Genomic DNA, 24,353 nt, shown 5'->3' with positions numbered 1-24,353 from the left:
GGAGCTTGTACCTTTGCCCAAGGATAGGAAAGCTATCCCTAACAAATGGGTTTACAAGGTGAAATGTATTGATGAGAAGCCCAAGTACAAGGCATGTTTGGTTGCTAAGGACTATACACAGAAAGAAGGCATAGACTTCCATGAGGTTTTTTCACCAATGGTGAAGATGACTACACTCCGTGTTTTGTTTGCTCTCACCGTATCCTTGGATTTTGAGTTGGATCAGATAGATGTGAAGATTGCTTTTCTTCATAGTGACTTGGATGAAGAGCTGTACATGAAATAGCCTAAAGGTTTTGCTATTCCAAGGAAATAGCATTTGGTTTGTAAGCTGAAACACGGCTTATATGGGCTGAAACAAGCCCCTAGATAGTGGTATAAAAAGTTAAATACTTTTATGCTTAGCCATGGATTTAAATGCAGTCATGCAGATCATTGCTTATACACTAAAAAGGATGATGATGGAAGCCTTATTGTGCTGGTCTTATATGTGGATGACATGCTAATTGTAGGAAACATAGAAACAGGGAACGCCCGTTCCGGGCCTTAGGAACGGATTAACGCGTTTCGGCATGTGTCTACCAGCGAAACGCCCATGGAACGTTCTCGCTCGTTCCTAGCCCCGTTCTTGCCTGTTCCAACCCCTTTCCGGGCCGTTCCAGCAGCTGGTCCCTGGAATCAGACTGCACTGTCCCCAAATTTGGGGCATTTCAGATCAAGGATTGCCCCAAATTTGGGGCTTTTCAGCAAGGATTTGGGGCATTGGTCTTGGTTGCAATGCCCCCAATTTTAGGGCATTTCAGATCAAGCATTGCCCCAAATTTGGGGCTTTTTGAGCAAGGATTTGGGGCATGGAATTAGTTGCAATGTCCCCAAAAGGTTTGCCCAATATTTGGGGCTTTTTTAGCAAAGATGTGGGGCATTGGATTTGGCTGCAATATCCCCTATATATATATATATATGTGTGTGTGTGTGTGTGTGTGTGTGTGTGTGTGTGTGTGTGTGGGAGGACATGATCGAAGCTCAGCACAGAAAACCAGTAGACAGTAGAGAGTGAAGCACGATACCCAATGCGATAGACTGAAAGAGTGTAAATTGAAAGTACAAGGTACAACCCTTTAAACCTTAGGTTTGTAGGGGGGTGTTCACACCCGAACACGGTAAGTGCCCGTAAGTGTGTGCCATAAGCACATACGAAATAATACCATAAGTCTGGGGGGAAAAACCTCTCCTACCGAGAGTAAAAAGTGCCCCGGTGTCCTACTGATCACCGATGCTCCTATGTGAGTGTAGGCATAAGTGACGCATGAGTGAAATACCCAACAAACCCCCTTGGAGTGAAGAGTGATCAAGATTACAAGGATCATCCGCCACCAAAGGAGATCAAATTTAAAGCATGGCGAAATGCTTCAAATTTTTCAGGAGGAAGAGCTTTGGTGAAGATATCTGCCACATTACTGGTGGCAGGACAATATACAACGCTGATATCACCTGCATGTAGCCTCTCTCTGACAAAGTGATAATATATCTCCATGTGTTTCGTGCATGCATGAAACATTGGGTTCCGTGCCACTGCAATGGCACTCTGACTGTTAGTGAACAAAGGAGTAGGCTCCGTAACAGATACATCCAGATCAACAAGCAAGCGTCTAATCCATACGCATTCAACTGTGGTAGTGAGAGCTACCTTGTATTCAGCTTCACATGACGATGTGGCAACAGTGGACTGTTTCTTGCTAAGCCAAGATATGCAAGACGAGCCAAGAAAGAAACAATTGCTACTAGTGGAGTGACGTGAATCATAATCACTAGCCCAATCAGAATCACTGTAAGCATCTAACTGCAGTGCCCTCCTGGTATAAAGCAATCCAAGAGATCTAGTACCTTGCAAGTAACGGAAGACACGCTTAACAGCTTGCCAATGTGACATGTGTGGCTGATGCATATATCTGCTCAGGGCTGAAACTACAAATTGTATGTCTGGCCTAGTGTTGTATAAGTAAATAAGACATCCAACTGTTGGAGCATATGTGTGTATATCAAACAAATCACTGCCATCATGTGATGACAGTTTAAATCCAGGTTCCATTGGTGTACAAACTGGCTTGCAATCCTGTAAGCCAAACTTCTCAAGAAGTTTACAAATGTATCTTGACTGTGATAACCCAATACCTCTAGCATCATGTATGAAGTGAATGCCCAAGTAATAATGCAACCCCAAGTCTGACATGTTAAAAGTTTGCTGCAAATTTTGTTTAAATGCTGAAATCTGATCAGTATGTGTCCCTGTAAGCAAGAGATCATCAACATAAAGACAAATGATCAACATGGATCCCCCCTCTTTACATATGTAAAGGGTAGACTCAGATGAGCTGTTTATGAACCCTTGGCTAAGCAAGAAAGTATCTATCTTTGCATACCAAGCTCTAGGAGCTTGTTTCAAATCATACAAAGATTTTCTCAGCTTGCAGACCAAGTGTTCCAAGCCCTCAACTGCAAAACCAATGGGCTGTTATACATATACTTCCCCATGAAGTTCCCCATGTAAAAATGCAGTTTTAATATCCAATTGATGCACAGTTCATCCATAATGAGCAGCCAAAGCAACCATAGACCTGATGGTCGTCGTACGGGAAGTAGGAGCAAATGTCTCCTCATAGTCAATGCCTTTTTTTTATTGCATAGCCTTTAGCTATATGTCTTGCCGTGTATTTGTCAATGGATCCATTTGCATTCCGTTTCAGCTTGTAGACCCATTTTGTTCCAATGGCTTTCTTCCCAAATGGCAAAGACACCAAATCCCATGTTTGATTCTTAGTGATAGAATCCAATTCAACTTTCATTGCTGCCATCCAATGCACACTCTGTTGTGCATCTTCAAAACATTTAGGCTCCTCATCATCAAGGGTACTTGCTGCCATAACAAACTCCATGGTATGTGCAATATCATGCATACGAGCTTGCCTTCTAGTATGACCAGCCATGGGTGCATCCAGATGACTATCTTTCATAGTCTATAAATACCATCTAGGCATTTGTCTTGCCTCCTGACTATGCATAAGCTCTTGCTGAATTTCAGTTTCAGCACTTTGCTGAATATTCAGATCAGCCAATGGTTGATTTTCTGCATTTTCCAAAGGAGTAGCTGGCTGAACATTGAGTTCACTTGCTGAAACTCAAGCTGAATCACCAAATGTAATGGGCAGCAGCCCTTCAAATACATCACTAGCAGCCTGATGTGTCTAAACTAGCCAGGGACAATTCTGATTTTTCATCAAATAGTACATCCCGATTTCCTACTGACAAACACCTTTTTAGAAACAGGATCATAGAGTCTATAGCCTTTGCTCTCACTGCTATATCCCATAAAAATGCATTTAACTACCTTGTTATCCAACTTTTTCCTAAGTACCTTTGGAATATGTGCATATGCAAGGCACCCAAAGGTACGAAAGTGTCCAACAAAAGGTTTCCGGCTGTTCCAAGCCTCAAAAGGTGTAATTTTCTTCAAAGCTTTGGTGGGGCATCTGTTCAAAACATGGCAAGCACACACGATGGCTTCCATCTAGAAACTGTGAGGCAAGCTCTTTGCCTTCAGCATACACCTGGCCATCTCCAAGAGTGACCGATTCTTTCTCTCTGCATCCCCATTCTGCCGTGGAGTATAAGCAGTAGTGTACTGATGGACAATGCCCTTCTGCTTCAAAAAGGAATTCAGCATAGAGGACATGTATTTCCCTCCTCGGTCTGAACAGAGAGTCTTAATTTTACAACCAGACTGGTTTTCAACAAGTGCAATAAAAGCCAAGAATGCATCATACACTTCTGACTTTTTGACCAAAGAGTAGACCCATCAAAATCGAGTAAAGTCATCGATAAAAGTCACAAAATAGTATCATCCTCCCAATGACTTTGTTTGCATAGGCCCATATACATTTGAATGCACTAACTGCAACCTGGCTGTTGCTCGAAAAGCAACATTACAAGGAAACAAAAAACGATGCATTTTCCCCCAAAATACATACTTCGCACAAGTGCTCAGGAGGTCTCTCCAATAGAGGTAATCCATCTAGCATCTGCGTACACTGCAAGAGCATCAAGCTGCCAAAGTTCACATGCCCCATCCTGGCATGCCATAACTCTGCATGTATCATAGTAGGAGTAAGAGTGGATGTCAAATACGTTGATTGATCAACTGAAAGAGCATCCAACTCGTATAACCCATGACATAAAGTGCTTGTCAAGACCAAAGTCATGTGTTCTTTGTCTCTCACCATGCATCGGTCATCATCAAATGTGACCTGCAATCCACAACGTGCCAAAGAAGAGATAGAGAGAAAATTCTTCTTTATGCGTGGCACAAATAAAGCATCTTGTAGGCGGAGAATAGAGCCATCAATGGCAGTGAGCACAATCTCCCCAATACCTCTAACAGGGTATGATGCATTGTTGGCACACTGTACAGACTTGCCAACTGAAGCTGCATGAACAGATACAAATAAATCTCTGCGAGATGTAATATGCCTAGAATCACCACTGTCAAAAAACCAAGTGCTTGCATCCTTAGTAGAGCTAAATGCTCTATCTGCCCAAGAGGTGTCATAACTGCATGTGTAAAAACAATAGTCCCTGTCTGCAACAAAGGACGCGGACTCAGTAGCAGTGGAAGGAGCATCAGAAACATACATTCTTGACTCCTTTTTCTTCTCTTTGGCAATGCGCTTTCTGCACTCAGTGATGTAGTGGCCTGTCTTCTTGCAATAATGGCATTTGCCCTTTTTGGCTTGCGTGTCCCCTTGTTTTTTGTTTGCCTGTGATGTGCCAGAAGTCCCAGAACTCTGCAGAGCATTCTTCACTTGGCTACTTTTGCCCTTTTGTCTAGCCATAAAAGCGTGCTCAGAGGCTATAGCATCCACACCACTATTCCTCCGTGACTAACTGAAGAAAAGTGATTGGCTACGCGGCAATCCTCATGGTGAGGTTTAAGGCCGTATAAAAAGCCAAGTACGAAGGAGGTAATGAGTTCAAAGTGGTAGATATCATCTGTGCATCCGAATAGTACTCATCAACATTCATGAGTTGCTCTCGCAAGTCCTGAATTTTGTTCAAGTGATCCTGAATAGAATCACCTTCATCCATTTTCAATGTCTCTAGCCCTTTCTTTAAGAAAGAGATGTGAGTCTCATTCTTGCCTGCAAACATCTGCTCCAAAGTTAGCCAAGCTTCTCGTGAAGAAGCTCCTAAACGAATGTGGGGGATGATTGGCCGTTGAACTGCCAATGCAATCAGCGACAAAGCCTATGCATCCCTTGTATCCCATGCTTTTTGAGCTGTTGTTCTTTGGGGAAGTGGCTGAAGTGGAGGCTGAGGTGCTCGTGGTGCATGTCCTCTTGGAGGAGTAGTTGGAGCCACAACTCTAGGTCGAGCTTCCTCCACTGACATAATCCCAAAGATTTTTAGCCACAAGTACATTCTTCATCATGAAGGACCAAAGTGAATAGTTATTTCTATCCAATCTGTCCTCCTTGGATACATAGGTGAAAACATCTCCTCCTTGATTTGCCATGATTTTCAATTACCAAAAAATGCAAAAGAGCAATGTCGAAACATGACTACACTGGAAATCTGAAAATTTTCAGAAATTGCAGGAAATAACTTTCTGCAATTAGTGTACAAAGGTGCACTCTATCAAAGCTGTCTGTTATGCATGCAGTCCAACGTGCAATTAGTGTTCAGCAACATTGTCTTAGCTAAATCCCCAAAATTTCTTGCCTTGGGTTTGTCAAAAACAGTCTTTCAGTGACTGTAACTGCAGTGCATATGCCAATGTTCCCAGAAAACATAAAAGTCCCAAATTTTTTTTATGAATGTGTCCAAAAATTGCATTCAGTGTGTCCCAAACACGTTTCTGAATGCTATGCTTGTGGCATAGGAACCCTTGCTTCCAGAAATTGCAGCTGGAATTTAAAAAAAAAAAACGTTTACCATAGAAATCACGTGTTGTCTGGCGGGTTGACTTGCGTTTCAAACGGGCCGTCTGTAGGTGATGTGGGGACCGTCGGGCAAGCTAAAGTCAGAGGCTGGAGCTGGCAGCGCTTATCACGTGTTGTCGGGTGGCAATGTCAGATGGGTTGTCGCGTTCCTCACGACACAGTCGGCGGGTCAAACAAGTGGTGAGCTTGACGGCACAGTCGGCAATTGACGAGCGGTGAGCTTGACGGCTGGTGACGAATGTTTGGTGGGTTTATGCAGCAGCTAGTGGGCGATGTGGCTGCTGCTGCAAACTGACGTCGCAAGGCAGGGGCAATGGCGCTGGGCGAGGAGCTACTGGAAACAGGCAGCACTGGTGCTGGCGAGCAGGGAAAGGGCAAGAGCTGCTGTAGAGATTGAACAGAGCCAAGGCAGAGTTGGACTAAGCAAGAAGCTCCCGGAGGATCAACAGAGCTGGGCAGAACCTGAGCTGAGAAGAGCAGAGCCAATGCTCTGATACCAAATGTGAGGGAGGATAGGATCGAAGCTTAGCACAGAAAACTAGTAGACAGTAGAGAGTGAAACACGACACCCAATGTGATAGACTGAAAGAGTGTAAATTGAAAGTACAAGGTATAACCCTTAAACCTTAGGGTTGTGGGGGGGTGTTCGCACCCGAACACGGTAAGTGCCCGTAAGTGTGTGTCATAAGCACGTACGAAATAATACCATAAGTCTAGCGGAAAAAACCTCTCCTACCAAGAGTAAAAAGTGCCCAGTGTCCCACTGATCACCGACACTCCTATGTGAGCGTAGGCGTAAGTGCGGCATGAGTGAAATACCCAACAATATATATATGTATATATGCCGTTCCCCCCCGTTCCTGTTTCCCGTTCTTGGTAACTATGGTAGGAACACTTTGAATGCTCTTAAAAGGCAGCTAAGTTTAGCTTCTCAATGAACTCAAAGTGGGTCATATGGAGCGCGACGCTAGCTACTTTTCCTAGAGACTTGGCTGATAGGAAAATAAATTATTGTAAAGGGGGAGGGGTGAGCTCCCCTTTCAACGTGGCGTCAACCCTCTTCTCTTTCTCTCTTTCTCTGTCTCCCTCTATCTTCTACTTTTCATGGTGATAATTGATCAAGCTGGTTAAGTTCAAAGTAGTGTCATTCTTACGTTCTTCCTTGCGCTTACATTGATATCATAGTAAGGATTTTTTCTTTGCAAGAACTTTTTTGGGGTGACAAGATCTCTGGTGTAGAGGCAATCACAAGCTCAAGCACCAAGACCCATAGACCGCTCATTGTTCAAGCGTTTCAAGCGAGCACTAATGGCTACCTCTCACATAGCCAACATCCTATCTGATACGTGGTAACCCGTCAGACGAAGAGCAGAATCACTCGCGATGGTGGACTGACTCCTCTTGAACAAACCAGTGGCACGAGACATTCGTTTCTCCTCCCAACCTCGCCTAGATAAGTACTGGCATCTCCCTTCTCATTTTCTCTGCCAGCTGTCCACTTCAGGTGAGTCCTACTATTGTCGAACTCTCTAACTCTCTAGGCTCCCCTAGACCCCGTTCGGGTGCCCAAGGCCCCCGGACAGTCATCCCTCACGCCTGTCTCCCATAATTTACCTTATTAATGTAACATTTCCTTCCCCTTAAGAATCGGTTTCGTCCTCGAAAACGATACTTGGAAGGTCCAACTGTAAATTGGGAAACCTTTTCCTTAGGGTACTTACTCGCTCCCATGTTGAGCTTTCTTCTGAACAATCTTTCCACTTAACCAAACATTCTTGATAAATAGTATTCCTTGTTCGTCTGTTACGAACATTTAATATTCTTTCTGGTTCATGTGGATTAGATTGGTCATCTAATAGCTCCTCAATGTTATCATTTAAGATTAGATTATCCAAATCACCCAGCTTCTTCCTTAGCTTACTTACATGAAAAACTGGATGTATTTTACTACCAGCAGGTAGTTGGAGCTTGTAAGCTTATTCTCCCACCTTTTTAAGTATTGTGAAAGGACCACAATACCTGGGTGAAAGCTTTGGACATTGTCCAGTTTTCATGGTTTTAGTTTGTTCAGGCATCTTAAGATAGACCAATTCTCCTTCTTCAAAGGAGATGTCTCTTCGGTGAGGATCTGCATAAGCTCTAGCTCGATTTTGAGCTTTCTTAATATTTTCTTGGGCAAATTTTAACATACTATTTATATCCTCCAAAAAATCCTTGGCTGCTTTAACCTTTTCCTTATGCAGTCCTACTACATGAAGAGCTCTGGGTTGAAACCCATACATTAACATAAATGGACTATATCCAGTGGAAGAGTGCTTGACACTATTATATGCAAACTCTGCTATCGGTAGATACTCTTCCCAATTAGTTTGCCTTTTACTTACATATGCCCTGAGCATATCTTCAAGGATTTGGTTAACCCTTTCAGTTTGCCCATCAGTTTGCGGGTGGTCCGCCGTACTCATGCTAAGTTTAGTATCCAACTTCCTAAATACAACACGCTAAAATTGACTATCAAATTTTCTATCCCGATCAGAAACTATATTTGCCGGAAGGCCATACAATCGGTATATGTTCTCTACGAACAATCTAGCCAATTCTGGTGTTTTAACATCAGTTGAAGTTGGAATAAACCTATCCATTTTGGTTAACCTATCCACAATCACCCACACAGAGTCGTGTCCCCTCCGTGTTCTGGGTAATGTAACAATAAAGTCCATGGAGATACTCTCCCATTTTCTCGAAGGAATCTCTAATGGGTGGAGAAGTCCTCCCATTTTCAATCTTTCAGCTTTATTAACTTAGCATTTATTACATTTGACCACATAGTCAAGGACGTCCTTATTCATTCCAGGCCAATAGAACTGCCTTTTAATAAGACTATAAGTCTTATTAACCTGGATGCCCCGCACTAGGGGTATCGTGACACTCAAAGAGTATCTAGCACCTTATTTCTTCATCTTTCGGGACACATACCCTACCCTTGTAGAATAAATAACCATTATCAATGATAAAATTCTTCCACTTGAATCTCATTTGAGCAACCCTTGATAATCCATTTCTTTGTTGAACATCCTCAGATATTCCTTCCTCAGTGGAGGCCCTTCCACTTGGATCCCCATTTTTAATTGCTTCGCAAATGTTGGAATATGCCAGATCAACCTGGCATTTCCCTTTTAAAGATTCAAGCAAATCGGAAGTGAACTGAGTAAAACTCAATTCATTTATAATGGGCATTCTGCTAAGTGCATCAGCCACTACATTATACTTTCCTTTTCTATACCTTATCTCATAGTCGAACTCTTGGAGGAGTTCGGCCCATCTGGCTTTACGCCCTTGTAGATCTGGTTGGTCATTAAGCTACTCAATGCTTTCATGATCCGACAAGATCAAAAGTTTGGCACCGTACAGATAGTGCCTCCATTTCTTCATTGCATGTACTATTGCATACAGCTCCCTCTCATAAACAGAATAATTCCGTTTTGCACGGTCTAATTTCTTGCTTTCAAAAGCAACTGGTCAACCTTCTTGTAATAAGACCGCGCCTATCGCCTTATCACTGGCATCGGCTTCAACCACAAATGGTTTATTGGGATCCACAATTAATAGTACTGGAGCTGTAGCAATAGCTACCTTAAGTTTTTGAAAACTTTCATTTTGGTCTGTTCCCCAATTAAAACTCTTCCCTTTCTCTTTAAGTTGGTCTGTCATTGGAACAGTTATTTTGGCATAATCTCGAATGAATCTACGATAAAATCCAAATAATCCTAGGAAGATCTGCAGCTCTTCCAGGTTCCTTGGAGATGGCCATTCAATAATTGCCCTTACTTTTTCTGGATCCATCTTGATTCCCTCTTTCGAGATAATATGCCCCAAATATTTGACCTCTTGTGCGAAGAATTCACATTTAGTTTTCTTCGCATAAAGGGAATGTGTTCTTAACAATTGGAATACTAATCGTAAGTGTTTCAAATGTTCTTCTCGTGACACTTGGTAACCCATCAGACGAAGAGTAGAATCACTCGCGATGGTGGACTGACTCCTCTTGAACAAACTAGTGGCACGAGACATTCGTTTCTCCTCCCAACCTCGCCTAGATAAGTGCTGGCACCTTCCTTCTCGTTTCCTCTGCCAGCCGTCCACTTCAGGTGAGTCCTACTATTCTCGGACTCTCTAACTCTCTAGGCTCCCCTAGATCCCATTCGGGTGCCCAAGGCCCCCGGACGGTCATCCCTCCCGCCTGTCTCCCATAATTTACTTTATTAATGTAACACTATCCCTCTCTACAAGTCTAGTGAGCTTACCTTAATGCCCGATTGAGTTGCTTCCTTTCTCAAGCACTCCAATAGCTCTACGATTCGTGATGTAAGCTCAAGCATCCTCAAGCCTTTTCCTCCAAGCTCCATCCTCTATAGCCACGCGCGAGACTAGAGAAGAGAAAATAAAAGAATAAAAAGAGAGGAGAAGGTGGAGAGTTTTACCTCCAAGATCCCTCACTCTCACAAGCTCACTCCCTCACTTTCTCACACTTCCTCCCTCAAGCACTCGCAAGCAAGAGAAGAGGAGAGAAGAAGAAGAGTCTACTTTGCCACACACCAAAGAATGAGCTCTCATTCACTTTTTGAACTTTATATACAAAATCCTAAATCCCTTTTGGGCGGTCATCCCCTTATCCCCTTTTTTACATGGCCATGGTCTAGGCCCTTTCTCCCATTGTCCTCCTATCTTCTTAACTTCCTTCTTACCACCCATCTACCTTTACAATTTGCATGGATGAGAGCCCGACGCTCTTAAAATAAATCACGGTGCGCCTTGTGCTCTTTTATAAAAGTATTGACTTGCGTATTTTCTTGTGCACCTTTCTCCTTGATTTAGGATTTTTCTGTATTTCTTGTGTTTTCATATTTTTCTTGGTGCGCCTTCGTCTTCCATTCCAGTTTTGCCTTGGCCTTATCTCTTGCTTTAGATTTTCTGGATTTTCCACCTTGTTCGTTTGAGGTTTAATATCTGAGCTCAACTTTCTTACCATGTCAAGAGGCGAAGAGAAGTTTAGTGAAACAACAGGAAGGCTCCCGACACTCTGTATCTATACATTTCTCTAATTATGAGATATAAGGAGTTGGAAGCGATCTAGAAATTCAAGCTTTGATGAAGAGAAGAGCTAAAATATAGGTGAAGCGTAGATCTTTGAAGATTTCCTTATCGAGAAGGATTTTGAGATGGATGTTTAATAAGAAGTTTCTGCCTTCATTCTTTGAAGCTGATGTGCAACAAGAATGGGATGAGCTGAAGCAAAGCCATGGAGATAATGTTGAAATATATATCAATAGGTTTGCAGTTATTTCTCTTAATATCTCTTAATGGAGTTCCTTCCAATGTGGAGATGAGAAAGTTAATGTATGGATTACATCCAATGGTATGGCGAGTTGTTAAGATGATGAAGCTTGATACCTTGGAAGTACCCCAAGATACGGCCCTAGAAGTTGAAGGTCTACATATGTCATGGATGCTTGGTAAAGTCTCAAAAGAAGAATCACAAAGAAAGAAGACCAAGATGTTTGATCAAAAGAAGTCAGATAAACAAGAACCAAAGCATAAGGATGGAGGTACACTACCTTTTCCATCCAAAAAGAAGCTAACATATTAGCGATTAGCATAATATACAAGAGAAAGGTGAATTTTCTCGTGGAGAAGGACACATGATTGGCAAATGTCCTAATAAGGCAAAGAAGGAGAACCAACCCCAAAAGACACCTCAAGCAAATGTTGTACTTAAGGAATCCTTACAACAGGATGAAACTCCGTTAAACAAAAGAAAGCTTTTTATAGCTTGGGGTAAGATTGCTAATCAACACGTTTTTATTCATTTTGGTATAGGGGCTATATGTCATTATATCCATCCTCGGCTTATTGAAGCTCTACATCTACCAAAGAAGAGGTTTGAAGCACCAGAAATGTTAAGTGTTGCTTTTCAAGAAATCGAGTCTGAAGTTACTCCCATTATTGGGAAACTACGAATTGAGATAGGAGATTGTGTAGATCATAAGAGTTTTCTCATGGAAAATCTTGGTCATTGTGATATTGTATTAGGAATATCTTGGTATAGAAGAATAGATCGGGCCATTGATTGGAATCAAAGTAAGTTTAGATTTCCTTTCAAGGGTAAAAATGTATCTTTTGATGTGGAAGTGGAAGGAAACTCTATTCCCATCTTATTCCATGTACAAATTTGTAAAGCAAGAATCATATATGTACACCGATCTCCGAGCTCTGCCGTCTCGTTGCCTGCTATCTCCGCCTCTCGACTACTTCCTCATGCTCGAGCTCGCTCTGCTCGTCGCCTGCGCTGGTGCCCCTCCTTCCCCGCCTGAGCCCCCGCCTGTGGCCCATCGCCTTGCCTTACCCGTCTCCCCGTCAGTCGTCCGCTCTGCCCCGCCTTGCTCATCGCCCCGCCACGTTGCTTGCCTTGCCGGTCGTCCCGCCCTGCTCCGCCCCGCCCTACCCGTCGACCTGCCTTGGCCATCATCTTGCTCGTCGTCCCCTCACCCCCCCCGTCCGCAACATCGGACCCATCCGTAGCAAACACAGCAGTGTTCCCCTCCCTCGCCATCGATTCCCCCACTCTTCAGTTGCTCCCTCCATCTGCAGCAAAAATCCTGCTCCCCCCCTCAAGTAGCACTGCAACGTGATTGTTAGTCTTGTCAGTAGGGACGCGCAATGGAAACCTCTGCTCAGATGCCGGCGCACTCAGCGAGTGCCCCCCAGTCAAACACCTTGCGCGTAGTCCTCTCTAAGGAACAACTCTTAGCCGTCCGAGCTAAGGAGTTGGAGCTAATGGAAACAACGATTTATGGTCAGGTAGTAGGACATTCCCCAGCCAGGGCTCAGCTTTGGGACTGGCTACACTCCACACTGCACATCGGGATAACGCAGATTGAGAAGGCGGTCCTATTGGGCCAAAGAATCTTCATGGTTCGGCTTAGCTCGGCGGACGCAGCTTGCGAGTTACTCGCTAGTTCACTATATGCGTCCACGAAGGGGGTCATACACATGGTCCCTTGGTACAGGGGCTTTACTGTGAAGGCATTTGCACTCCACAACAGGTTTCTTCGGCACCTGGTCACTCTTCTTTTCCCCGGCCTGAGGATTGAGTATCGCCAGTTGGTGGAAGACTTTGGAAGGCTTTTCGGTACTATCCTTCCCGCGTCCTTCGCGGATGCAGTGACAGCTGTGCAGGAGTCCCAAAGGTACGGGTGGTAGTGAAAGAGGTCAAGAATATTCCACAGTTTCTAGAGATTGAGGCGGGCGGGCACTCCTTTAGGCAGCAGGTCATTGTGATGGGGCAACCAGGGCAGTGTCTACGCTGTCACAACTTTGGGCATCAGGCAGCAGGTTGCACGCGTTTCGGAGCCAAGGTGGCTCCGTTGACATGCCCACAGGTGGATGCTGATGGCTTCACACGGGTCCAGAGATGACAGAGAGTGAGACGGTAGGAGGGGCACAGCTTGTGTCTCAGACCCAACCTTGGCAGTAGGGAGCAGGTGGGTGTGCGACGCCCCCTCGGCAAAGCACTCCACAGCCCCCTCCTACCCCCCCCCCCACCCGACAGTACCGCAGTCCCCCACATACACCACCCGTGCCATAGACTACCTCTCCTGAGTCCCCATAGTCCCCACACCCAACTCCCTCCACATCCCAGGCGCGCCCTCCCTCACCCCCCCTCACCCTCGACCCTGGCCCATAGCCCCCCACTTCCGGGACCACCAGCCCTCCCCACACCCGCCATGTACTTCCGTCCACCCCACCATCCCTTGATCATCCTCCCCCCCACCACCTCCCGTACCGAGCACCTTCCCTGATCCGTGCTTGGTTCAGGCGATCCTCTCTAGACTCACCCCCCCGCCTTCCACAGGAGGTGATGAGCCACACATGCCTACATCCTCTTCACACCAGTTGTCCTTCCTCTCCCATACAGCCACCGCCTCATCCACCCCTGCCACCTGTCACACCTTCTCGAGATAGGCATACCTGTTGCCATAGGAGTTCTTCCGCAGTGGCCCATGGTCCTACTTGAGAGTTGCGGAGCGCGGAGAGTTCCCACTATCTCTAGCGGTGGGGATCTTCGTGGTTCGTAAGTCAAGGAGGGGCAAGGTCCATCTACTTGTACCACCGGATGGACCAAACTATGCCTTTTTTCTTCAGTTTTCTCACTTAGGGGAGTAGATGACGATACAGATAGAGGAAGAGTTGAAGAGTCAGGTGGCGGATCACACCTCCCAGTGGATGGGAGAAGGACTAGCACTGTTTGCACAACAGTGGCCTGGTTGCATGATGGACATTAACTGGTGGGCTGGTACTGAGGTTCCTTACCCGAGCATTATCTTTCGAGCCCCTCCATAGTGGAGATCTCCGAGGGATGTGATTGAGTGGCCCCTGGCACAGGCGGTCTGTTTCTACCATTGCTCAAAGTCTCGACTCTCAGCATGGTTGATAGATGCATTGATAGTACCACCTGGAATTTCTATCACCCCGTTGGTCCGGTCGAGGGCCACCACGGGGGAATGGAGCTCACCGTCCAGACCGGCGGCAAAGCGCACCTACATGCCTCATGGCTCCTCCTCGTCACCAGCAGTCTCCACACTGAACAAATGTCTGTTCGGGCAGTCACAAGTTTTCCCATGAGCTTACACCTTGCATCTTGGAATGTGAATAGCCTCCACTACAGTGGGACAAGTGGTTCCAGGAAATTGATTGTTCGGTAAGAGTTGTAGCCTGCCCTTGCCGGATGGATTGACATCTTACTTCTACAGGAGCACAAGCTCACCCCCACCCAGGCCCAACGGATAGGAAAGGTACTCCCAGGCAGCTCGCACACTTACTGGGAGCACGCCATAGGTGCCCACGGCAGGAGTGGAGGCGTATGCACCTCTATTGGTCCGAGTCTTACTGCTTGTGTTCGAGATCACGGGACGATAGTGGCAGGGAGGGTGCTATGGATCAGATTGGATTTTGAGGACTCGTGCCTTGGAGTCCTTAATATCTATGCCCCTACGGAGGTTAGGGCACGCAGCAGGTTCTGGGTGGAGATGGCGGAAGGACTTCCAGAGGTGTACTCCTGGATTGTTGAAGGAGACTTCAACAACCTAGAGGCTTTGGAGGACCAGCAGGGTAGAGGGAGAAACTACCAGGGCATGGCCGCAGAGGAGTAGGAGGCATGAGAGGTGTTTCTACTGGCAGTAGGAGCACGCGATGCCTGGAGAGACCCTGCCTTCCATAGGAGGGAGAGGTCGCTGGACTTCTCTTGGGGATACAGGCGGTTAGGTGGAGTCTGCTGGAGTGGTTGGACAGGTTTTATGTGGGAGAGTAGGGAGGCTCTCGGGGAGGCCAGATTGTTCGGGCACCACGTTGTCCGCCAGTTCTCTTGACACTAGATCCCCCAGCATCTGCCCTAGATTCACGATCTTGTCAGATCCCTAACTTGATCTATAGGAGGGAGGAGGTGACGAGACGGATAGAGCAGATTTGGACCAAAGAGTAGGGCAGGAGGGGCCAGATCGTAGAGGAGGTTGTAGAGGCCCTAGTTGAGTTGAGCAGAATCTGCCAAGAGGCAGCCATACAGGCCATGCAGCAGAGCTGGGAGGAGGAGAGAGCACTCCGGTAGGGCCTTGCAGCTACGCAGAGATTATTACAAGTGGCACCAGGGGATCCCACTCTCCACGCACAGGAGGTGCGTGTGCGAGCAGCCATTGCTGGCCTAGAGGACAGGCGCTGTGAGTTCTCTTTCCACGCGTATATATGTGGAATATATGGCGCTTAATAAATTTACAATTTGAAATAGGTTTTCCATTTCAAAAATTGATAATGTCTGAGATAGATTGGATGGATCCAAAGTATTCAACTAAATTGACTCGAAGAGTGACTACCATCAGATAAGGATTGCTCCTCACAATATTCATAAAACAACATTTAAGACAACCTTTGGTTTGTATGAGTTTCTTGTGCTACCATTTGATCTTACCAATGCTCTTAGAGCACATCAAAAGTTTACATGTACTTTCTTTGATGATATTTTGGTTCATTTAAAATATGAAAAAAAGCATAAGCAATACTTGCAAATAGTGTTTCAGAAACTCTGCAAACACAAACTTTATGTGAATGATAAAAAGAGTGAATTTATCCTAGAAGAGATTCACTACTAGGGCCATATTGTAACCAAAGATGGGATTCAGATGAATCTAGAAAAAGTCAAGGCTATTGTAGGATGACTAGAATTGATTACTATTCATGAAGTTTGAAGTTTCTTGGAATTATGCTATTATTACATGAGATTCATTAAATAGTTTGTAGTGGTTGCTGGACCATTGCATGATTTAACCAAGAAAGTAGTGGCATTCCGGTGGACTAAACTAGAGAAGGAAACTTTTGAAGCTCTAAAGTTTCATATTAGCAAAGAACTTGTTTTGATGATACCTAATTTGTCAAAATCTTTCTTTGTGGAATGTAATGCTTTAGGAGATTGCATTGGTGTAGTCTTAAACTAGGAAAAGTAAGCACTTACTTATGTAAGCAAAAGATTGGAAAATGCAAAAAAGAATGCTACTGATGGCCATCATTCAAGCTTAAAAAGATTGGAGAGACTATCTTTTAGATGGAGAATTTCTCATCAAGACAAACCATGACAATTTGAGACATTTTCTCAACCAACCAAAGATGTTTGAAAAGGGTATTCGATGGGTCAATTATTTAGCTCAATTTAACTTTCAGATACTGCATATTCTTGAGAAGCAAAACAAGGTAGTTGATACCCTATCAAGAAGATCTCAAATTCATGCAGTGTCCATGATTCATCATATAGATTTTACTAGTATGAGGAACATGTATGCTTTTAGTGAAGACTTTAAAATCATCTGGGAGAGTTTAAAACTTGGTAAAAGGGTAAACTCATATGTTATCAAAGATGGATTTCTTTTGATGGAGAATAAGCTAGGCGTTACTAAAGATTTCAAGCAAAAGTAATGGAAGAATGTCGTGTTGCTCCTTATATGGCTCATTGTGGTATTTTGTTTGCAACCAAGGCACTTGAAATGTATTTTTTTGGCCAAATCTTCGATGAAACATTGAACACTTTGTCAAAGAATATATTGTGTTGCCAAAAGATTAAGTTTGATCACCAAGAGCATGTAGGGCTTTTGCAACCATTACCAATTCCGACCCAATCTTGGGAAAGCATTGCTATGGACTTTAATTTTGGCTCGCCAAAATCAGCAAATGGAATGGGCAATGATGGCACACGGACTATTATTGAGAGGTTTAGAAAGTAGGTTCATTTTAGTCAAGAAGACTATCAAGTCTCAACATATGGCTAGAATATTTATTCAATAAATCTTTAAGTATCATGGGTTACCACAATTCATCATGGGTGATAGAGATCCATGAACCACTAGTCGCTTTTGGGGAGCCCGTTTTGAAAATTTGGATAGAAAGCTTTCTTTTTCTTCTTCTTATCATTCTTAAACAGATGGTCAAAGTGAGATAGCCGATCTCACACTGTTAGATTTGTTGAAGTGCTATTGCCATGAAGCCAATCAATAATGGGAAAAGTATTTACCTTTGGTAGAATATGCCTATAACAACCTAGTTCATACTTCTATAGATAAAGCACCATTTGAGATCATATATGGAAAACCACTCTTACTACCTATTCTCAAAACAAAGGAGAATATGTTTCATGTCGATGAGTTCGTGTATGATATGGATATAACTTTTGCCCAAGTTAGACGAGCTATCCAAAGATCTTAAGAAACACAAAAGAATGCAGCAGATAAGTGTCGAAAGCATTTAATTTTACAAGGAGATTGGGTGTGGCTAAAAATTTGACAAAGCTCTTCTTAGAAGCTCTAACAAGCCTTCATTCCAAGTCAGTAAGTTCACTATAGGAAATTATGGGCCATTTCAAGTCATTGAAAAAATTAATGATGTTTATTACAAGTTACAACTTAAAAAGCATCGGAGAATTCACAATGCTTTTCATATCCATCTTCTAAAGCCTTATGAAGAGCCTCCATCATTGGAACTTGTAATAGAGGATCCACTTGAATTAGATGGACAGGAGGAGATACAACCAAAGCAAACACTCTTTCATATGATTGGGAAACAAGGAAGAAGCATTTCTAGAAATTCCTTTTGAAATTTAAAAATTACTCTCGTTTAGATTCCAAATGGATGTCAGAAAAGTATTTTAAAGACTATCCAAAAATACTTGCAGCTTATGAAGAAGTTGGAAGATTTGAAATACTTCAAGCAATGTCTTGAGGACAAGATGGATTTTTTGTAAGCTCCTTTTAACTTGCCCTTCTAACACAAAGCTTGCAAACTTGTCCACTGCATGCTTGGTGTTAAATCCTTTACTGTTAGTGCAATGGTTACAATGCCAAGAGCTAGGGTACTAGAATTAAAGTTCATTTTAATTTAAAATCTTGATGAAGTTTAATTAAGTCATGAAGTTCATGTTTCATTCTAGTGACATCAAATATTTGAAACAAGGTCTGTAACAGGGGGAGGTACTAGAAATAGTGCATATGTGACATTTGGACAATTCAAGCTCGATAGAGCATTGAAATGGGTTGAGTTACTGCCTTGGAAGAGCTTACAAAGCTATTTAATGTGTTTTGAGTCAATAAATAATTTTTTTGCCCAAAAAGAAAGAAAGAAAGAGTGTATTGCCACACTGAACCATTATGTTTTGCTATACCAGTGTCTCTGCTAAATTTGAACTCTTTCTGGAACTGACGATATTTTTTCCAAATATTGGAAATAGCTATTGGATTCCAGGAGTCTTATTGATGCTTACGCAGACACAAATGTAGGCTAATATTGGACTAAAAGTTGTCATGTTGATCAGGTGATCTTGGGCAGACAGATTGGACTTCCTCAACCTTGAATCAAGTTGCGAGCTCAGATTATGATGTTTTTATACTTCCAGGAGATCTTTCCTATGCTGACTATATTCAAGCCCGCTGGGATTCGTTTGGAAAACTTGTTGAGCCCTTGGCTAGTTCACGGCCATGGATGGTCACTGAAGGGAATCATGAAATGGAAGAAATTCCGCTGGTTATTGAACCATTCAGATCTTATAATACAAGATGGAAAATGCCCTACAAAGAGAGTGGATCAGACTCCAACCTTTATTATTCTTTTGAGGTTGCTGGTGTGCATGTTTTGATGCTAGGATCATACACTGACTTCAGTAGGGACTCTAATCAGTATAAGTGGCTGCAGGTAAGTTAGGTACCTTTTGATGAAGTAAATCATTATGATTTGGTTGTCTTTGGAATCACACATACTATCTACAGTCAGTCATTTGGATCAGCTTCCTATATGATATTTTGTGCATTTGTATCAACCACAGCAGTTTGAACTCCAATTCAGGCATTATAATAAACTGTTTGGGAATCTTTTGCTTATTAAGGAACATTATTTAGGTTCTAGGGCATGGTGTCTGAGATACATTAGTGTTTAGTTTGAGTTGTGAAGCAAACATTTTTGTCATGCCTGTGTGTGTTCATTCTGGAACATTTGGGCTACAGCATCTACTGTAAGGTTATCATTTACAAGTTGAATGTTTAGCTACGTATGACATCTTGCAGCTAAGTGCTCAACTTTCTCCTTCACCTGTCAGGCTGATTTGGCCAAAGTGGATAGAGTCAGAACCCCTTGGCTCCTTGCTGTCATTCATGCACCATGGTACAACAGCAATTTCAAACATCAGGGTGATGGTGACAAAATGATGAAATCCATGGAGTTCATCCTTAAAGAAGCAAAAGTTGATATGATCTTTGCGGGCCATGTTCATGCTTATGAACGCACGGTAATAATAGTTACTAGTCTATCATTTGCATGTAAAATGGGAAAATACAAGTTGTACTTCTAGCAAAGATTTCAATCATGATTACGGTCTATTATGGTATGGTTTTGCAGACTCGAGTTTTTCAGCATCACTCTGATCCTTGTGGCATCATCCACATTACCATAGGTGATGGAGGGAATCGAGAGGGATTGGCTAACAGGTATAGCTAAGTTTCGAAAAGGGGTCAAATTTCAAAGTGCTGATGCTTAATGTGTAGGCTATGCAGCTAGTAGTACGTTCTCAGTGCTCCTCACCCCAGTCAAATCCATTAAAGTCTGGGGGTTCAAACACAACCTTCTGCATTCTTCTGTCTCCAGAATAAAAGATCCTTGCTGTCTTAACTAGCAGGTCAAGCATTTTACAGTGTAATACCTATGGTTTTGATCATTTATCGAGAATTGGATGGGTCCTATGTGCTTGATCTTTCAGAAAGCAGCTTGAATCTGCCTGTAATAAGTGGTACCTCTTGCATTTGTGATATCAAATGGCAACAGTTTTTGACAGTCATAACCTGGTGTTCTGCAACTTTCATCTCATTACTGTCATAGTGGTCATCCCTGGGCTACAGAAGATGACTGCCTGTAGCCGTCTTTTGCTTTGGATTTCCAAACATAGTTTGGCATCATAGAATGCCTGTTTTAATAGAATCTACTTTTCTTGGTTTGGGGACAGGGAGGATGAGTCATGACTGCCTGTGAACATATTAAAGCATTAAGTCGAAGATGGGCCTAATGCACTGTTGGGTGTTAGTGCAGAGTCAACTATTCCTTTCAATGACTTCAATGTTCAGCTTCATTGTCCATCAGTCATATGCATTTATGGAGTTGCAGAGAGGGCAGAATTCTTATCTGATTAGATCTTTGCCATGATGATCCAGCTCACTTGATTGTCTCATCTAGAGCATCTGCAGATGAACACGCCGCTCTCTATAGTAGTATGCTAACATTGCAATGGCTTTTACAGGTTTCTGGATCCAAAGCCAAGCTGGTCTGAATACCGTGAAGCAGGTTTTGGTCATGGCATTTTGAAAGTGGTAAATTCTACTCATGCACAATGGACTTGGCATCGAAATCAAGATGACTATGCAGTCATGGCTGATCAGCTGTGGGTAAGAAACATGGTTGCTGATGCAGCTTTCACATGCGACTCATCAATTATAGGTTGATTTCAAAGAAATTATGAGTCATACTAGTACAGTCTTTCAAAGTGGATAAGGTGCTTTGTATCATATGTCACTACCTTAAAAGTCGGGAAGGAAACTTTTGTATAGTACATAGCTACCTTGAAGCCATAAAAGAAAAAACGCCTGCATGGCAAATGCTTTTTGAAATACATGTAAATCCAAGGCTATAATATATGAGTATGTACTTATTTTGTGTATCTTGTATCAGGGAATAGAATGTCCCATCTCTCTTGATGATTGGACCCTCCTAGGTACAAGGCACATGTCTAACAAGTTCGATATGGTTTGGAGACTTGCACTTACATTGATTAACTCAATTGAACCAAAATGTGGAACTGATAAAGAATCAAATCGATAGTTACTCTTGATTTGACCCACCTTTCTTGTTTTTCTATTGAGGCATAGGGCTCATAAAGTGCATAGCGTACTCTTAACCTTTGGGCAATAGCCATTGGTTAGGACATTTGTATAAGGACAAAACACACGATGAAGGCAACTTGCTTAAGAAGAGGAATTGAGATTTGAGTGTACTGCTAGATATAGGGGGCTAGAGATAGCACCCATTAGAACCATAGGATAAGTCTCCCTAAGGCATGGAAATGCATGCTATGTGGAAGGTTGGTTGTAGCCTTGGGCTAGGGCACCATATCAAAGACTTACTCTACATGCACATATTCAAATAAGCTTAAAATTACATTTAGGAAATAAGAACCATAGGAGAAGCCTCCCTAGGATAAGGGAATGCACAAAACTTAAGAGAGGTTGGTCATAGCCTCAAGCTAAGGCTACGGTGAAAGGCACTTACCTTGTTCTACATGAAGCAATTCATGAAGATGTGGTTATGAACTTTAGATTAGCATAAAGTAATATGGTGAATTTTCCATTGGTGGTCATAATATTTAATTGCAGTGATGAAGGCAAGGCACACAACTAATAAAAAATTGTCTACATTGGGAGATGAGAAAGCTCTATTTGGATTTTTAAAAAAGTGTGAGAAACATGTGAAAGTGGATACATCATGCCCATTTAAGTATGCAACCCTTTCAACAGAAGGGTTGCAAGAGTTGGAAGAAAATCCCTAAACAACTATCTATTCCACCCACATTTAGTATGCTCAATGAACACCAACATGATTCAACTAATAAATGTAATGTATATAAACTAGAGGGGTAAAGGCGTTGCTTTATGACCAAGACACCTATATTAATAAAACAAGGTATTTGGACCTATCTTTATAAACCATACATGATAGTTTCACAACTTGAACTTTTCATGTATCCATTGCGACAAGTTGTTCCAAGACTTGTGCCATGATCGCTCATTTGTTTTTGAATTCTTACACTATAATTTGATGAACAATCATTGTGGCAATAGTAAACTAGAATAGCAGCATTATTAATGGTTCAAAATTGATTTCTTAACTAATTCCATATGCCATGTAAAGAGAGTAGCATTATGAGCTATCATAAGTATCAAGGGAAATGGATAATAACAAGTATATCTTTGTACATTGCGTAAATTATATTTGGAAGTGTTTTGGAGCTTGATGTTTGAAAGCCAAGGAAATAGGCTTTGTAAAGATTGATCATATGCATCTACCAAAGGTAAGCAAGAGAAAACATATCACTTAGCAATATAAGGATTTGTGTTTGTGACAAGCTATAGGTCTTTACTGTTAATCTTTAGTTGGCTACAATCTTTGCGATTTATGTTGTGTAAAGTGTGATGTGTTTGCTAGTGTAGTTTTTGTCTAATTAAGGTGTAATGATTAATCCTTGTGTTTGACCTAATGATACTTCTCTTTCTTACTTTGACCTAGTGTGTTGTGCTAAGTCATTGCTATCTTATATGTGGACCGTGTTGCTCCGTTTGCCTTTGTGGGACAATGTGCCTTGCATTGTGCTACCCTTGTGGTGCCTCATAGTTGTGCTGACTTGGCCTAACTTGTGCTACATTAACACTGGTGGTTACATGGACATTACAACATGTTTGCTATTCAAATGCTAGCTGGATTGGTTGTGTGGCTATATTGAGTGCATGTTGATATTGACATCTGTTGATTCTTGTGATGCATTACTTATCATCATTGCGTTCTTGCATTTTATTATTATTATTATTGTCTTTTGGCTAGCCTTAAATCACATGCAAAGTTCTTTAATCATGTTAATGTGTAAAACTTGAGAACTTGAATTGGTTCATATGAGTTGTATATTGATTGCGTTTTGCTTGATTTGCTTAAGCTTAAGTGTTTGTAGGCCATTCAGAATCCCTCTACTTGTCTCTCCTTCCCAAGGTAGTTGTGTGAGTACCCTGTTTCATTTTCACATCATCATGTCACCTCCTTGTACTACTAGGGATGAGAAATTCAAGGGTTCTAATTATGCTCATTGGAAGCTATGTATGAAGGCGGCAAGCAAAGGAAGATCCACCCACACGTAAACCCAAGCCAAAGAGTCCACTGAATCCCTCTAAGTGGACAAAGAAGGATGATGAAGACTTTAGGAGGAGCTTTCTGAATGGGAAGGAAAAAATTACAAGGCCTTTACTACTTTGGTACACTTGCTTCCCTCAACAGTCATCCTACCATTCAAACCTTGGAGACCTCCATTGAAGTTTGGTGTTTACTGCAAAGCAAAGGAAGCGGTTACTGCAAAGCAAAGGAAGTGGAAAATGAGGCATTAAGAGGAAAAACACAAGGCAGAAAAAAAGGAGGAGCTTTCTGAATGGGAAGGAAAAAATTACAAGGCCTTTACTACTTTGGTACACTTGCTTCCCTCAACGGTCATCCTAGCATTCAAACCTTGGAGACCTCCACTGAAGTTTGGTATTTACTGCAGAGCAAAGGAAGCGGTTACTGCAAAGCAAAGGAAGTGGAAAATGAGGCGTCAAGAGGAAAAGCACAAGGCAGAAAAAAGGAAAAGGTGCCATACAAGAGAGTGGGCTCGGAAGAAATCTGAAAGCATGGAAACAACCACGAGTACAAGACACAACCATGGAAGTCGCAAGAAGTCAAAAGCAAGAAGGTGCAACCAAAACCTTTGTAAAAGAGCACTGGGCTCTCACTCATGCGAATTGTAAAGGTAGATGGGCGGTAGGAAGGAAGCTAGAAAGATAGGAGAACAATGGAAAAAGGGCCTAGGCCGGCCATGTAAAAAGGGGATGGCTGCCCAAGGGAAAGAGGGTTTTGTATATAAAGTTCAAAAAGTGAATGAGAGCTCATTCTTTGGTGTGTGGCAAAGTGGGCTCTTCTTCTTCTTTTATTCTATTCTCT

At 42.7% G+C, this 24,353-nt stretch overlaps 1 protein-coding gene across 2 annotated transcripts in view; it reads left to right on the top strand.

The window, feature by feature from the left end:
* LOC148027996 (purple acid phosphatase 18-like) overlaps positions 1-21,279 on the top strand; it is a 36,559-nt gene extending 15,280 nt beyond the window's left edge. For both annotated transcript variants that reach the window (XM_087689684.1, XM_087689685.1), the window contains exons 3-6: positions 18,895-19,271; positions 19,672-19,860; positions 19,971-20,059; positions 20,863-21,279. In XM_087689684.1, the coding sequence (XP_087545810.1) occupies positions 18,895-19,271; positions 19,672-19,860; positions 19,971-20,059; positions 20,863-21,064 (857 nt within the window). In that variant the 3' untranslated portion in view covers positions 21,065-21,279. The remainder of the gene's footprint in view (positions 1-18,894; positions 19,272-19,671; positions 19,861-19,970; positions 20,060-20,862) is intronic.
* Positions 21,280-24,353: the final 3,074 nt, after the last annotated feature.

Source organism: Lygodium microphyllum, chromosome 12 (assembly GCF_053477565.2).
Source record: "Lygodium microphyllum isolate KBCC chromosome 12, Lygodium_microphyllum_v1.1.10, whole genome shotgun sequence".
Classification (NCBI taxonomy): domain Eukaryota; kingdom Viridiplantae; phylum Streptophyta; class Polypodiopsida; order Schizaeales; family Lygodiaceae; genus Lygodium; species Lygodium microphyllum.
This window is presented reverse-complemented; position numbering and strand designations above follow the sequence as displayed.